This window comes from Rhinolophus hipposideros (genome assembly GCF_964194185.1).
Source record: "Rhinolophus hipposideros genome assembly, chromosome: 10".
NCBI lineage: Eukaryota > Metazoa > Chordata > Mammalia > Chiroptera > Rhinolophidae > Rhinolophus > Rhinolophus hipposideros.
In genome coordinates, this window is record NC_138056.1 from 79,172,877 (window position 1) to 79,189,568 (window position 16,692).

Below are 16,692 nucleotides of genomic sequence, written 5' to 3' on the forward strand. Positions count from 1 at the left end.
GCAAATATATATATACACGTATGAATTCTGTAGTCTTTGAGTACCATCCCATTAGATTTCTTTCCCTCCTAGATAGAACTACTTTTAGAAAGCAATTTTGCAATATATAACAAGTGCCATAAATATGTTTGAACTCCTTTCATATTTTGGGGAATCTGTCCCAAGGAAAGAATCCAAATACTTAAATGAAGACATTTATCCTAGCATTATTTATAATACAGAAATAAATGAGCAAACTAAACTCTAATATAAATTGCATTATAGCCAATCATTATTATATAACCAATTCAATGTGTTACATATTAGATTATACAATAATGACATATTCAATTCAGAACAATGTACTGCTATTAAAATGATGGGTATGGATATGGCAACATAGAGAATGTTGTGATACAATCATATTAAAAGGGATATAAAGTTATATATGTACACTTAGATTACAACCATAATAAACTTTGATATGTGACAGGCAAAAATACTGGAAGGTGTTTTGTTAGGGTAGGACTAATTTAGAAAGTTGTAAAAGAAAAATTATCTGCAATGAAGTTCAATTACTTTTATAATTAAAATTACTTAAAACTCTCATCCTAGCGTGGATGAGCCCTAAAAACATTATGCTAAGTGAAAGGAGCCAGTCACAAAAGACCACATATTTTATGATTCCATTTATATGAAATGTCCAGAATAAGCAAATATATAGAGACAGGAAGTAGATTAGTTGCTATCTAGGGCTGGGGAGATATGGGAAAAGGGGGTGACTATAGCTAAAGGGTACAGGGCTGTTGAGATCATGAAAATGGTCAAAAATTGACTGTGGTGATGGTTAAACATATCTGTGAATATACTAAAAACCAGTGAATTGTACACCTTAAATGGGTGACTTGTATGGTTTGTGAATTATATTTCCATAATCTGTTAAGGAAAAAACCTATCGCCCTGATTATTCTTTTCTGTTCCTTGCAAATGGTAGAAGTCAAAAAAGAGTCTGAAGCTTCTGAGACCACAAATGCAGAGGTGTTCAAGATTAATTCTGACAGGGATTGACCTGAACAAGCTTTAAGGCAGGATTACAAAGTGTTGCATTCTGCTAACCGCATGATGTTATCCCAAACAGGTAAGTTTTATTCTGATCTCATAACTGAAGAGCATATACTGCATTAGCTCTGCTTCGCTGCCACCATTCTGTGGCAGGCCCATACAATGACTTAAAAAAATTTCTTTAATAGCAATTGGATTCTTGTTGGCAACAGAGACAGCACTCAAATTAACACTGCAAATTTGTAATCAGCAAATAAAGAGTACAATCAACAGCTAAGCAATCTCTATACAGAGCTTTAATAATATGATATGTATCAGGTATAACGTATGAATAAAATATCTAAGGTGAAAGCATCTTGTAATTTGCCTTCAAGCTTTATGAACAATTTAAAAAGTGAAACAGAATGAAACAGATGTATTTCCCTGAAACTCACCTGAAGTGCAGAAAGGGCCACAGCGCCACAGAGACATATAAGTGGATATACAGGGAAAAGAAATCTCTCCTCTTTATGAGGCTGGATGAAGAAAATTATAAACCAAATATACATGGGCGCCAAGGTAAGCCAATATGGGTGGCCTAAATTCTGTACTGCAAGACAGAAAAATATCCACTTTTCACCATATTAGAACAAAACAACATAGTTAGCTTCAATGTTCTCAATCTCAAACTAGAAAGTATGCCCTAGGGCACCCCATAAAATGTTTCAACTCTTGTATTCACACCTTCTCTGACACAATAAAGGAGTCAGTAGAAAGAGGTCTATACACCTTAACTCTCCCAAGAGATCCAAAATCTACAGGGCGGCACAATACTGGATTTGGCTAGAACACAAATGAAAGCCAGGTGAATGGGTAACAGGCCTTAATAATTTCTACACTGGATGAAGAAATAAAAAGCCTTCTCTCTCTAATGAATCCTGCCACTAAGATTAAAGGTTCCTGAGATTAACCAAAAGCATAACATAAACTCATTTCTTGGTTTTTAATTCCTATGTTCTGTATAATACATTAATCTTCTTAGCTATACACCAATCAGTCTGCTCAAATAGCTACAGATGAAAGAAAAGAAAAAGAGTTGGATTCTCAAACCTATCACTAGTTTTTGTCAAGCCACAAATGACAGTTTCTTTTGAAGCAAATATAAAAATACTGTTACAGGAAGTTTATTGATCAAGTTTTCTTTCCTCTTTTGCAAATACCCATCCACTCTGAATCCCAAAATTGGAACCAAAATGTACATAAAGCATGTGAAAAAATGAAAGGAATTTAATGAACAACATATTTAAGACCCAAGCGCCTGCTGGAAAGTTCCTGTGGTTAGGTACATGAACACGGAGTGATAAGCCTGCAACCCACAGTGAAAGCTTTCCCCAACTGTGCTTATATTAGTAATAATGAGCAGGGCATAGGAATCGCAGGCAAATGGTAGGTAGAGAGTGCCCCCTGGTGTCCAGTATGTCTATAATGAACAGGTTTAGATGAAAAGATCTGACTGTAAAAAGATCCGCCTTATTTTAGCAATGTCTAATTTAGCGTTCCTAAGTTACCTGTATTTTTGCAGAAATTCTTTAGGGATAAAAATTCTTGAACTGCAAAATAACAAGCTTATCTTTTAAAACTTTCCACTCTAAGATTTTATCATGAAATTTTAGGCTGTAATTTAGAATTTATACCTCCCCAGGAAGAATTTTAGGTTGGAATTTTCTGAATTATAAGAACATAAATCTATTTCTAAAAGTAAGCAGTCTTTTTCTCTTGTGTGTCTTAACTGCTAACAAATACATTTTTAAAATATGTCCTAAATTTTTGAAATGTCCTCAATATAATATATAAAATCATAATCACAGTTAAGCTACATGATGGGATAAATGGGTAATTTCTTTCCTACTTCTTTATATTTTTCTATGTTTTTTTCTTTTAAAAAAAGTATAGTTCATATTATAAAATACACTAAAAGTATAAAAAAACCGGAAAGCACTCATTTTCTCACTAGGTGGACATGTATGTACATTATACATTTTTAAACCAAAACTGTATTCATACTTATAGAGAACAGCTTACTGTACTGCTTTTATGCTTACATCACAAGCTTTTCCAAATTTTGCACAAGCATAAATTATTTTTGTAGTCAGAAAAATAGTTACTTTTCAAAAAAAGACAAAATAATCCTTAAGAAATACAAGGAATGGAGGAATAAATTATCACCTCAATGGTACAAACAGCTGAACCCAAATGTGGGACACTAGGCAAGATGAATGATTTGATTTCTTTAGAAATCTTTGGGAGGAAAAAGGCGATAGTGAGGAACCTCTTAAAAAGCTTAAGAAACACACCAAATTCAGTATATGACCCTTGCTTAGACCTGCTTCAAACAAACTAACTGTGAAAAGCTATTTTTTAGACAATGTAGAAAATCTGAATATCACCTGGATATTAGATGATATTAAAGAATGACTGTTAATTTTGTTGGAGTAATGGATTGTGGTTATGTTAAAACAGAAGTCCTCAAACAAAACAAAAGTAACTCATATTCTGTTATTAACTATGGGCACTAGATATCCAGAGCCATTATAACTTGAGAAAACACAGGCTCTGCAATAATATAGAATCAGGTCAAGCAAAATAAATGACAAACCAAACCTTCCCCAATAAGGCAAACACAGAAGCAAAACGCAACAAAGAGAAACATCATGCTTCTTCGGAAATCCAAAGCTTCTCTCACTTCACTATCCAATTTGAGGGAATCCCCATGTGGTCTCTTTTTCAAATTTTGGGTGAAAATAATTTCCAAAAGAATGTTTGCCTCTAATACTGATTATCTTAAGCAATCTATCCTGCTAACACATGCTTCTTTAAAAAACAGAAGACTTAAATAGGACTATCTTCTGAGATTTTATAAGTGTTTTTGCCTCCCCAGGTGGTTCTGTAAATTATACTGACTTCCTCATTTTAAGGGATATGAAGCTCTTCATTGTCAGTATAACTTGCAATTTTTTTTGGTTAAAATTAGAGTTTTTAAATTAGTTTCAGCTGTATAAAACAACATAGTGATTAGACAGTTATATACCTCACAAAGTATAACCTGCAATTATTAACCAAATTTTCCCAAGGGTCTAAATAATCTACAGATACAGATCAAAAATTCAATGAGCCAATTATTTTCATAGGAAGAAAATGGAGAATAAGTAGATTATTTTTCACTTCTTGGTATACATTATTACTTGCTTTATCCTTCCATAATCCAATCATCCCTTACGCCACTCACCATGAAATCTCTGTAGTAGGTATTCCATAAGAGAAGTCAGTGGTAAGACCAGAAGAGCCAAAGCAAAGACTACATTAAAATTCAGAAATCCATTAATTAAATAGAAATACCAGGGTTCTGTACCTAAGGGAGACAAAGAGATAAGAAATCATTAGTGGATGCCTCCGAAACCTATTCCTGTATTTGATACATAACGTTCTTCATTGGAGTAATGCTGATGACCCATTGACACAAGTTAATGACACTCCACAAGTTCACTCTTCTCATGCTCAGCCACATACAAGAAAGCACATGAGTAGAAGACGGGAAGAGAATGGCATTGGTCACAATTTAGATAGAAATCAAGTTTCAAATACTAAGCTGTATTTTCTAAACTGACCACTATATTTACCCAAATGGCCATGCCCAAATGGGACTAAAACTTTTCAGAAAAACCAAATAAGTGAAACAGCTTAGTGGTGATACTGTGATTTATAATAAATACGTATTTGGTCTTCATCCCCATTCTTGGTATAGAACTCCTAAAACCTTTAAAAATTCCTAAGTGATGGGAGTGATAGTGTCTTTTGTTATGTTAATTAGGAAACCTTAGGAAAGCCCCTAGGTAACCAAAGGATGGGACCTGCATGTCAGGGAAACCAACCTTGAGATTAGAGGGTAAAAATTTCAGTCCTACCCCCTGAACTCTGATCTCAGGGAAGGGGAGAGGGTCTGGCAATAAAGTTCAATCACCAACGGTCAGTAATTTATTTAATCAACCACTTCTGTAATGAAGCTTCCATAAACACCCAAAAGGGCAGGGTTCAGAGAGCTCTCAGGTCGGTGAACACAGAGCTATCGGGAGAGTGGCGTGTGCTCTTTGCGCTCCAAACCTTGCCCAATGCATCTCTGGGATCTGGCTGTTCACTTGTATCCTTTATAATAGATTGGTCAATGTAAGCACACATTTCTCAGAGTTCTGTGAGCCACTCTAGCAAATTAAATGAACCCAAGGAGGGGCTGTTGGAACTTCCAATCTATAGCTGCCAGAAGCACGGGAGACAACCTGGACTTTCCACTGCCAGCCGAAGTGGGGAGAAGCCGGCTTGTAGGCCTGAGCTGTTCAGGCCTTTCTCATTTCCTTGTCACCTGCTCAGCCATGTACATTCTAGTATCTTACCATTTCATGTGCTCAACCACTGCTTTATAGTCATGGATAGAGGAAACCTTGTTTGGTAAATACGGTGTTTCCCCGAAAATAAGATCGGGTCTTATGTTAATTTTTGCTCCAAAAGACACATTAGGGCTTATGTTCAGGGGATGTCATCCTGGAAAATCACGCTAGGGCTTATTTTCCAGTTAGGTCATATTTTCGGGGAAACATGGTAGCAAAACTTGTCTTCCTTAGGAAAACAATGTTCAGAGACCCAGACCCTGCTCAGAAGTTTTGAAGACTCGGAATGAAACAAAATGACTGAAAACACAAGCCTTCCACTAGCTTTGATTCTTTAACTCAAAAATCCTTAAGCCCAAAAGATGAGAAACAGCACCCCCTACACATTAGCAGGTTTTTCATCTGCTCTGCCCCTCTGTGTAATTACTTCAATCAGGCAATGAATGACACATGAGGGCTTTAATCACTGTGTGTTGTGACACCCGCCCTGCACCGCAGCAATTTCCTGCAATCAGCATTGCTTAAAAGGGTAATCAAAAGGAACAGTCAGAAAAACCTGACATTTCTGCAGCTTGCACAGCAAAATAAGATTAGAAACCAAACTCATAATGCGAGAAACATTTAGGGCAGGAGTAAGAGGGAGGGGGGTACCCTAAGGAAGAAATCAAGTTCAACTGTGCGCCACCTTTTGGGAAAATACAATGAGACAATTCAGGAACACAGCTCCTGTCTGAGGCCAAATTCATTAGAGACATTTATGTCTTGTATTCTTTACAAATAACCTTTTGGGTTACAGAAAACTAACGGATGGTTTTATTCGAAACAGAAATAATAGTCTTCTCTGGATTTTAATTAATATTAACAACACGTTTCCTAAACTGAGCCTTTTAGGAGTCTGGTTTCCAGAGAGGTTAAGTTTTTGCACAATCCTCTCCTGATTGCCAGCGTGGAGGCAAGGCTATCAATAGAAAAAAAACCTCTTTCTCTTTGATTCTTGCAAATACATATTGTTTTTTCAGGGAAGCTATTTAGTTTCCAGCAAATACCGGGGGTGCCAAAAAAATGTATACAAGTGGACACTTTGGTCAACTTGCTCAAGCAGTAATTCGCCACTATCAGAAGTGTCTGGACATTGATGATAACCACTTCGGGCACCTCTTATAATTGCAGAAGTCAAACATGACTTGTATTCATCTTTTGTTATCAGCACATACTGAATATTACAATTTTAATAGTTTTCCTTTCTCAAAATGTGTATACATTCTTTGGGCACCCTCTGTATTTCTCTCTACCACAACTTCTTACCAACTTCCTGTTAGGGCTGACTATTTTTTACCTAGGTATACCAAATTCTGAGATGCAGAACCAAAAGTATTAACTTGGTAAACTCAATTATTTGTATGTGTTAACTGCTCATAGACCAAGTTACAGCTAAGTTGTGAACATTTCATAATAGACTTACTTCCCTGAAGGATGGGGCAAAAATTGGGGGAAAAGCCAAGAGAGGGAAAGGTTCAAGTGACAACACTCTTAAAAACAAGGGCAGAAGGGGAAATCTGTTAGCCAGTGTCCTCCCCTACTTGATGAGACATCTGCCTTAAAAGAGCAAAAGAGTAAAAACTTTTATCTCCAAGGAGATTACTCAATGCTGCTGCTCAAAAAGTATCAAAGCTGAACTATGCAAAAAAACTGCTTCAGAAAGACAAGCTAAGCATTGAATTGGTGCAAAAGGTAAGGTGAAAGAAAGCTGGAAGCAGGGTCTCTGCAGGGAGTGACTCACCAACCTCCCTCTTTAGGGAAAGCACCTCAATTCCTCTCATTGAAATGAGCTAAAGGGAGCTTTAAAAGAATCTAAAAGAAGATGGGAGTTTTACTGTTCCATAGATTGAATGACAGGAACCGTTTTATAGGCTTATAATTTTATAGAACTGTAGGAAGTAAATTATAGTAAATCATCCTTATAAATGTCAAATTTGCACCACCAAGAGGGATAAGCCACCAAGGTTCAAAAATGATGAACAAAAGAGTGAAAGCTCTAGAACACTTCTGATTGGCTGTCAGCTCCCAGCAGGCCTCCAAAGACTTCACTGGGGCTCCATCCTCTGCCATAGCAAGAACGGACCACTGTGGCCTTTTAATAGATGGCATTCTCTTTTACCTTCTGAAATTTCCTGCCTGGTGATCTGACAGATGCTGATAAAACACATGAACAGGCAGGGATCATATCCTAAGCTGCAAAGTAGCATCCTTGAGCAGAGCCACTGTTATTTTCGAAGGAAGAGCGTTTCTCTGACCTGTCCTCCCACGCCTTCCCTGGGCCTGTGTACTCATTCATCCCTACTAGAAAATACTTAGCAACTTCAACATCTGAGAACTCCAAATGTTACCAGGATAAGAGGAAAATTCAGTGCCAAGACCACTTTCTTTTTTGCAACATTAAAATGCACCTCTTCATCTTTGACCCCATAGAGATATTTTGCCTATGACTTTGCAATTTTACGTCTGCACTATTCTAAACTTCCTAAATGCCAGGTATTCTTTACCTCATTCAAACATTCTTTTTCTTTGACAAGGGTCTGGCGCAGTGCTCCAGGTGAAAGAGAGCCTGCCAGTGTGCATGTCACTCTGCCACCAAAGCCCTCTGGGGGCTCCTGGTCACCCTCCGAGCACCAGGCTTTCAAAGGTACTACTTCCCACCCGTTCTATAGGTGGGATCTTTTCTTCTACCACCCCTAACTTATGCTCTCTTTTTGCAAGCATATTCTCCTGCAGACTCTCAATAGCCAAACTCCAGGGTTTTGCTAAGGTTGTTTTCAGAAGAAAGAATACAGCCTTTGGAGACAGAAAACCCTGGGCTCTTATCCCATTTCTGCCACCTCTTTAACTACGTGGCAAGTCTCTCACCATCTCCAACTCAGTTTCCTCATCTGGAAATAAAGATAAATAACGCTTATCTCACAGAGTTTTTCTAAAGGGAAGTAGACGGTACATGTAAATTTTCTGGGAGGCATTCAATAAACAGAAGCTATTGTAATTAACAGCTATGAAAAACTTTACATCTTTCCCCTGGCTTTGAAAGACATCTCAGGTCTGGAATGTGTCGTTAATATATGCCATCGTGCCAAGAAAGCATTGAATGGTCCCTTTGAAAACTGGGAACCAGAAAACCAGAGCAAATATTTATATTATTACAATCACAATGGAGAGTAATTATCTTGCTTATATCTGTGTAGTTTGTACCTAAAATTCAGCTAATGCTGTAAAACTACTTCAAGTTTTTTAAGAAGAACTCAAATCATTTTGTCTCAGTAGTCCCTACACCTGACATTCTATTTGTCTGACATGCATCTCCTTCATGTCTACTGAGGGAACTCCTACTCTTCCTTCAAGGCTCAGCTCAAGGAGCACCCATCTAAGAGAAGTCTTTCCTGACCCCACCAGATGGACCAGCTCCTATGATCCCCTATCTTTTCACTGTAGCATGTAAAACATTGAACTGTAATTATCTATTCATGTGTCTGCAGCCTTATCAGACAGCAAGTTCTATGAGGACACATGATAAATGCTCAAAATCAATTTATTCAATGTTTCCTTAACTCAAAACCATTTATCCATTTATACAAGAAGTACTTGTGGGCTTATTATGTTCTTATGTATAAGCGATAGCATTAAGGCATACATGCAAAAACCATCAGCACAATGCATTTTAATTTTCAGATAAGAAACAGTGTGCCTACCATAACTAATGAAGGACTCAGAACAGGAGACTTACAAAATAAATAGTCAAAATAGTGCCAAATAGTGCCAAACATTTGTAAGTAAAATAAAAGAGCTGGAGTTTCCATGACAAAAGACATGCTGTCTCACTGTTTGATAACTGTATGACATCAAAGCATCTATTAAAAGATAAGTTTTTATGATTAAGTTAGAGGTAAGATCTGTCTTCATTCTGTTAACATAGTATCCCCTATGGAGGCCTAGCACCATTTGTTGAAGACACTATGCTTTTTCCATCGCATGATCTCACCACTCTTATCATATTATAGTTGACATAGATGTTTAGGTTTATTTCTGTACTGTCAATTATATTCCATTAATCTATATTTATATCCTTGTGCCAGTATCAAACTGTCAGTCCAAGTTGATGCCTGAAACTTCGGATAATGCCAAACCCTAAATGTACAACGTTTTTTCTTACACATATTATATAAACCTATGATAAAATTTAATTTAGAAAGTAGGCACAGTAAGGGATGAACAACAACTGATAATAAATTACAATTATAACAATATACTGTAATAAAGTTATGTGAATGTGGTCTCTAAAAAAAAAAAAAAAAAAAAAAAAAAGATAAGTTTTTAATATTTACTGAATGGACTCACTAATTATAATAAAAGTAGCTGACAATCTTAAAGTACCTTAGGGTTTAAAAAGTATTTTTATCTCTATTATTCCAATTTGGTATCAAGAAAATCCCAATGTAGTACACCACAACAGGTCTAACCAAAATAATCCTAGGACATTATAGTGATCAGGGCACTAATGCGCTGATGGATACATCAGAATTTGTTCATTCATTCATTCATGACCAATCTTCCTTAAAGACTAGAATACTAGTATACGAAGACAGGCTACTCTTAAGATGGAACAAGTATTCTCTCTGCAGGCCTGCTAAAGCAAAAAGGAGTTAACAATCTTTAAAAGAATGGAACTCAGTCCCCATGAACCCCCAAAATTGCCAGATTCAAAGATGAGGTAAAAGCACAAAAATTTTACCATCAAAGAACAACCACCTAGGTCAAATATATGAGTATAATAACATGAAAACTAGACTTTTGGTGGTGAGCACGCAAGAGTACACAGATGTCGAATTACAATGCTGTAAACCTGAAATTTGTACAATAGTACTAACCAATGTTACCTCAATAAAAATAAAGAAACAACCCTCTATAATCTGGCTGACTACAGCCCTGCATCAGTCCTACTGACACCTAGTACGACAATTCCTACTGTGCCGACAAAGCTTTTTCTATCACTACGAAAGTGATCAGTTCCTATACATCCAAAATGGTAAAATCTGAACTGAAGCTATCCCAGGTTCATCAAAGCAGACAGAATGGAGCCCCAATGACTCTTCCCAGTAACATGTTGGCCAAAATGAAAAACAGATGCCAACGTTCAGGGAAAGACTGGCCATTGCTCTGCTGGATCCCCAAAACCTACCACAGGAGTCCCTGACCCACCCATTGTTAAACTAGAAATATAAACTTAAATCAGAATTGTTTCTTTCCTACTTTCCCTACCAACCTGCTTATTTATAAACCTCATCAATCTAGAGGACTACAAAACATATGTAACTTTCACATACTTTCACACAGTTTTACAAGCAAGCACTCAAACTATCAATAAGTAATAACCCATTTAAAAGGTGGAAAGCCAATTTTTCAAAATTAAGCTCAATTTAACACAGCCTATTCACCTCATACATAATGGATATTCATGCTTCCAATAGGTTCCCTGTAAACCAATTTTTAATGTGCAATATGGGTTTAAGAGGAAGTCTCCCTTGCCTCATAGAATCAAATAAAATTTGACAAATAAACTAAAACAAGGAGCAATTAAAAACATGCAAACTCTCCCTAACTAAAGGGAGCCATCTAGAGGCAAATGCTTAAAATTGGGGCTTTTTCTCACATCCTTGGGGATCTTGGAGCCACAAAGGAGCTTATTAAGATTCCTTCACTTGGCAATTATTCTCCAACCATGCAATTTGTGAATTCCATTCACTGAATAAAAAAAACATTGTTCGTTTTAACCTTTTATTTGCCATCTAAAATGACAATATTCTCCAAATCCCAGGAGGCCCAATTAAATTTCATTCATATGCTTACTTTAAATCTCCTCATTCAATCTGTTTGTTCTATTGGCAGAGTGGCACAGAAAAAATGATAGGCATGGCTTACAATGATAAGAGACACAGATAGAATATTAACATGCTTCATAGCAGAGCCCCAAGACAGTCTCACATATGGAATGGTCTAATACCTTCAAAAGATTAAGGCAGAAGAAACTCCAGTTAATTTAATGAAAAACTGTCTCATAAAATGTTTATTGACTTGGATGATCTGATCAGAAAGATCTCTAGCTCATCCCTCCATAGCCTGCACTAACTCAGATGCCCTCAAGGGCCAAATGGCCGGCGGGGGTAAAAAATGGCTGATTAAGGAGGGAAAGGCATCAGGGGAGGGGTGGAGATGGAGGTAAACTGGAGACTGCACCCCCACACTAAAGGCATTCCTTGTTTTTTCTTTTAACCCTAACCTGGCCAAACTGCTGTGGATGAAAAAAGGGATTCTATGGAAAGTAACCTCATAGGGTGACCTGAACATAAATTCCTAACTGGGCAGGTTATGGTGGGTAGTCACGCCCCAGGAATATAACTTCTTTAGTTAAAGGCTTATCTTTGTCTTAAGCAAACCCTGTCAATGGCTTCTGTGCTTCTAGGTTAAACATACCATGAAATACCTCTTTTGAGACCCCTTCTAAAGCGTGACCACCCTCAGGAGAGCACAGAATCTTAACTTTAGTCTTAATCCGATCCCCTTGCTTTCTCCCTCTCTCATGTAAACTTCCTTATGTTCCCTCCTTAATTTCAAATGCATAAAAGAAGCTGCAACACTGTTATTCTCTGGAGCATTTGAGATCTTGCTCTCTGTGATATAAGAGTATAATCAGTTTGGTTCCAATAAACTCTTATAAAAATCCTCTACAGGTGTGGATGCTTGTTTTATGTCGACAATACCAAACCTCTCATTTGCTAGGCTTTGTCTTCAGATTTTCCAGACTTTCATCCCTAATGCCTGATTCTGAAGTAACGCAAATTAAAAAACAAAAAACGCGGGAGCATTTTCTCAATCCCTTGAGACTTTGCTTCCCGGCATCTATGGTCAGTTTGTCTCAAAGTCTTATAAATTTAAAAACAAAAAACCCCCAGGTGCTAACAAGAGCTACCTGGAGCTTATGGGATCATGAATGTTTGTATTTTCTTATTTTTGTTCTACTGGTTTTCTAACGAGAAGAGAAAAAAATAAGTTTTAGTTAAAAAATAGTATCAAAAGCCATGGCATACCCAATAGAGTCCTCCCTACTCTGAAACTGAGAAGAACAGACAGCAGGACTAACAGAAAGCTTGATCTGAATATCACATTAATCAAGGAGAATATGCGTATTTAAGGGCAATTTATCATCACTGTACTATATTCAAATATCATTTATTTTTAAATAAGAAAAGAATACTACCAGCAAAGAAATGCTATATTTGACAAAATGAGGCAATTGAATTAAAACTTCAAAGCTCAGGAAAATTAAGCTATGTGCCTCCTAACTCTCCCCCAATCTCATAAGGCCTTACCATAAAGATCAGGTCCATGAGGCGTAAAGACATTATACAAAACAATGTTGAGCGGTGCAATCACCAACTTCCCATAATAGTAGCTGTCAATGACCACCACAGGCACCTGAAACAGAGCATAAAACATAGCAACTGTAGTTTTGCTCTGGAAATATTCTCACAATGCTAAGAGGGTAAATTTCAGAATGAAAAACAGAATCAACTCCTAATGTTCTCTTTCCCACATCAGAAGCTACTTTCACACAATGGAATATACAAATGACGTATTAGAAAATTGTACACCTGAAACTCACAAGAAGTTATTAACCAATATTACCCCAATAAATTAAATTAAGAAAAAAAGGAGTTGTCTTCATTACAACTTTAGAACAAAAACAAGAAAAAGAGAAAACTCACCAGAAAGAGTATTAGGGCCACCAGCGACCAATGAAAAAAACTCTTCCACCTATGTTTCATGACCAGCAAATCAAAGGCAATAGGTAAACTATTTAACAGAGAAATAGAAAGTGGGCAGTTAAATACTTAGTGAGAATATAGACTCAAACAGATCATATTCACAAATACCTCATGACGAACTGAGAATAAAATGTCTCTAGCAGTTCTAATAAGGGAAAAAAGGTGGTACATGAGAGGATGTCTTCTCAAAAATACACTGTTCTCTTCACAGGACCATTAGAGTGCTATGCATCCCGCAATGCACAAGAAATACAAATACCAAGCTTCTAGAAGGAGCTCCATTTTGTACAGTTATATTATATATTATACATATTATGCATAACGGACTTTTAAAATATATGAATTGTAAGTAAATGTACCCTATTGTCCTACACACACCCTGCCAAATGAATAAATACTGATTTCTCCCTTCCGTGTATATTAAGATTTTAGCACCATCCTATTACATACTTGACTTCAATTCTGATATATCCTCTTCCAATACCATTTGTACTTCTTCCTTTCATTTACATTCCTCAAGCAAGTGGCATATATGTGTGTCACCTTCACTACTTCTTCCTTGAGGCCCAGCACCAAGCTATTGAGACTGTTCTAAGGTCAGTAGGAACCACCCCTTGGCCAGACCCACCATCTCTTCACAAACGTCATCTCCTCTGTCTTTCTGCTGCACTTGACACAAAGCATCTGTTCCTTCCTCTTTAGACTCCCGAACCCCCATTCTTTTCTGGTCTCTTCCGTAGTGCTCCTTTTAGGCTTCTTTTTTTTTTTTTTTCTATCCCATGGTAGAGCTCTATCATGGTCACACCTCCCCAAAATGAGCTTCTGCTTTTCTTTCTCTACACTCATTTTTCTCAGTAGGTTCTTCCACTCTTATTGCATGAACAATCACCTTCATGTCCATGATTTCCAAATTTAGGATTCTAGTCTGAGCCTCTACGTATACTCTAATCACAAAGAATTCCCTCTCCACACCAACCTATTTACACAGAATCTACCCAAATATGAACTACGGGCTCTGCTCCCATCTCCTCCAGAAAATCTCTGCAGAACCAATTTCTCCCATCTCTGAATTTATATGGCACTATCATCTCTATCACTTATTTGGCAAATGTCACGTAGTGTCACAGGACATCTTTTAAGATTTGAACTTCCACATTCCATTACCCAAATTTTGCATTAACATTTTGTGTTTTCATTTTTTTTTCCCTCCCCAACTAGCTACATTTCCATAGTACCTATATTTCTTCTTTGATAAGGCAGGGTTCTTTGGAAAAGACAACATTTCTGTGAAAAATAGAAGGCCACAGGAAGAGAGGAAGACCACATATGAGATGGATTGACTCCATAATAGCCATTGACTTGAGTCTACAGGAGCTGAGCAGGGCTGTTGAGGCCAGGACATCATGCACGTCACTCACTCACAGGGTCGCCAGGAGTTGAAGCCAACTCAATAGCACATAAGACACCTGTCACCATACTTTTGATTACTTGTTTAATGTCTGTATTTCCTACCAAAATGCAAACTCCAAAAGAACAGTAACCATAACCATTTTATCTATCACAATATCAGCTGTGCCTAGCACAAGGTATTCAATAAATGATGGCAGATTGCTAACTGACTGACTGTGATCGTGCACTTATCTTGGCTAAAGGGAGACTAATCAAAATGTACCACCATTTGGGGAACTCACGAAGTTCAATGTAGACGTAGAGAGTAAAAGGAATGGAGGAACTGACAAAAGGAGATAAAAGGAATGGAGGAGTTAAAAAGGAAGAAAGATAAGGGCTTTGTGAGTCATGTTAGAGTTTGGATACTATAAAGCAGGGGTAGGCAAACTTTTTATTGAAAGGACCTGACAGTATGTATTTTAGGCTTTGCAGGCCACATATGGTCTATGTTGCATATTCTTCTGTCTGTGTGTTGTTGTTTAACAACCCTTTAAAAAATGCAAAAATTTTAGTTCTTGGTCTACACAAAAACAGGCCAGCGGTATTTGGCCCACAGGCTACAAGTTGCCAACCTCTGTGACATACAGCAATGGGAAAGCTATGATAGAGTTTAAAATAAAACAGGTTGTAATACAATCATATTTACATTTTGGGAAGATAACTCTAGTTTAAATGTGGAGAATAGATTTACAAGATCAAGACTAGAAATAGTAATATCACTCAGGAAGATGAATAGTAACCCAGGAGCAGTGAGAGGTAAAGAAAATTCAAAAGATATTCAGGAGGTATAACGAATTAACACGACACGAGAAAGAGAAAATTGAGTCACAGATAATTTTCAGGTTCCTGGCTCAGCACAGATGGTGGTACAATTTACTGAGATAAAAACATAGGTAAGGAAACAGATACGGAGGGAAGGGAATGAGTTTAGTTTTATAAATGTTTACCTATATAAATGGAGACATCTAATAGTCATCTAGGAATTCATGAGTGAAACTTAAGAGATGGTTGGGGGAAAAAAGAGAGAGATGGTTGGACTAGATATAAAGATATGGGAATCATCAAGATGGTTAAGAGATAGCAGAAAGTGTAGAAGAGAGCCTCACACAAAATCTTGAAGTATATAATAATTTGAGGATGGCATGCAAAATAGAAAAAGACTGAGGGTATGAAAACCAGCCTTTAAAAGGCGATTAAGAAAATTGAAAGGTGGCCGGATGGCTTAGTTGGTTAGAGCGCGAGCTCTGAACAATGAGGTTGCCGGTTCGATTCCCACATGGGCCAGTGAGCTGCACCCTCCACAACTAGACAAAAGACAACGAGCTGCCGCTGAGCTTCTGGCGGGGCAGCCAGATGGTTCAGCTCATTACAGCGTGAGCTCTCAACAACAAGTTTGCCGGTTCAATTCCCACATGGGATGGTGGGCTGCACACCCTGCAACTAAAGATTGAAAACGGCGACTGTACTTGGAGCTGAGCTGTGCCCTCCACTAGATTGAAGTACAACCACTTGGAGCTGATGGGCCCTGGAGAAACACACTATTCTCCAATACTCCCCAATAAAATGTAAGGGGGAAAAAAAGGAAAAAATTTAAAATGCCTATCTTTGACTTAGTAACTCCCCTCCTAAAAATTTATCCCATAGATAAATTTTCACAAGTATATGAACATATGTACAAAAAAATGTCCACTGAAGCACTGTGTGTAACAGAAAAAAAATTAAATGGCTACCAATAAGGCAGTGACTAATAAATTATGGACAGCCATATAATGGAATGCTATGAAACTGATACAAAGAACAATATAAGTCTATGTACAATAGAAGATACACATGTATCTTTGAAGGTTGGGTTATGAGAGAAGAGAATTAAAAATTCTTTTTACATCATATAATCTGATACTTTTTTATGTAATAAA

The 16,692-nt window shown here is 37.2% G+C and overlaps 1 protein-coding gene across 4 annotated transcripts in view; it reads right to left on the reverse strand.

Annotated features, from left to right (window-relative positions):
• The window catches only part of ALG9 (ALG9 alpha-1,2-mannosyltransferase), a 94,291-nt gene that overhangs the window by 62,434 nt on the left and 15,165 nt on the right, over positions 1-16,692 (reverse strand). For all 4 annotated transcript variants that reach the window (XM_081062285.1, XM_081062287.1, XM_081062288.1 and 1 more), the window contains exons 7-10: positions 13,268-13,355; positions 12,872-12,977; positions 4,307-4,429; positions 1,476-1,630 (exon numbers count right to left, since the gene is read on the reverse strand). In XM_081062285.1, coding sequence (XP_080918411.1) covers positions 1,476-1,630; positions 4,307-4,429; positions 12,872-12,977; positions 13,268-13,355 — 472 coding nt within the window. The remainder of the gene's footprint in view (positions 1-1,475; positions 1,631-4,306; positions 4,430-12,871; positions 12,978-13,267; positions 13,356-16,692) is intronic.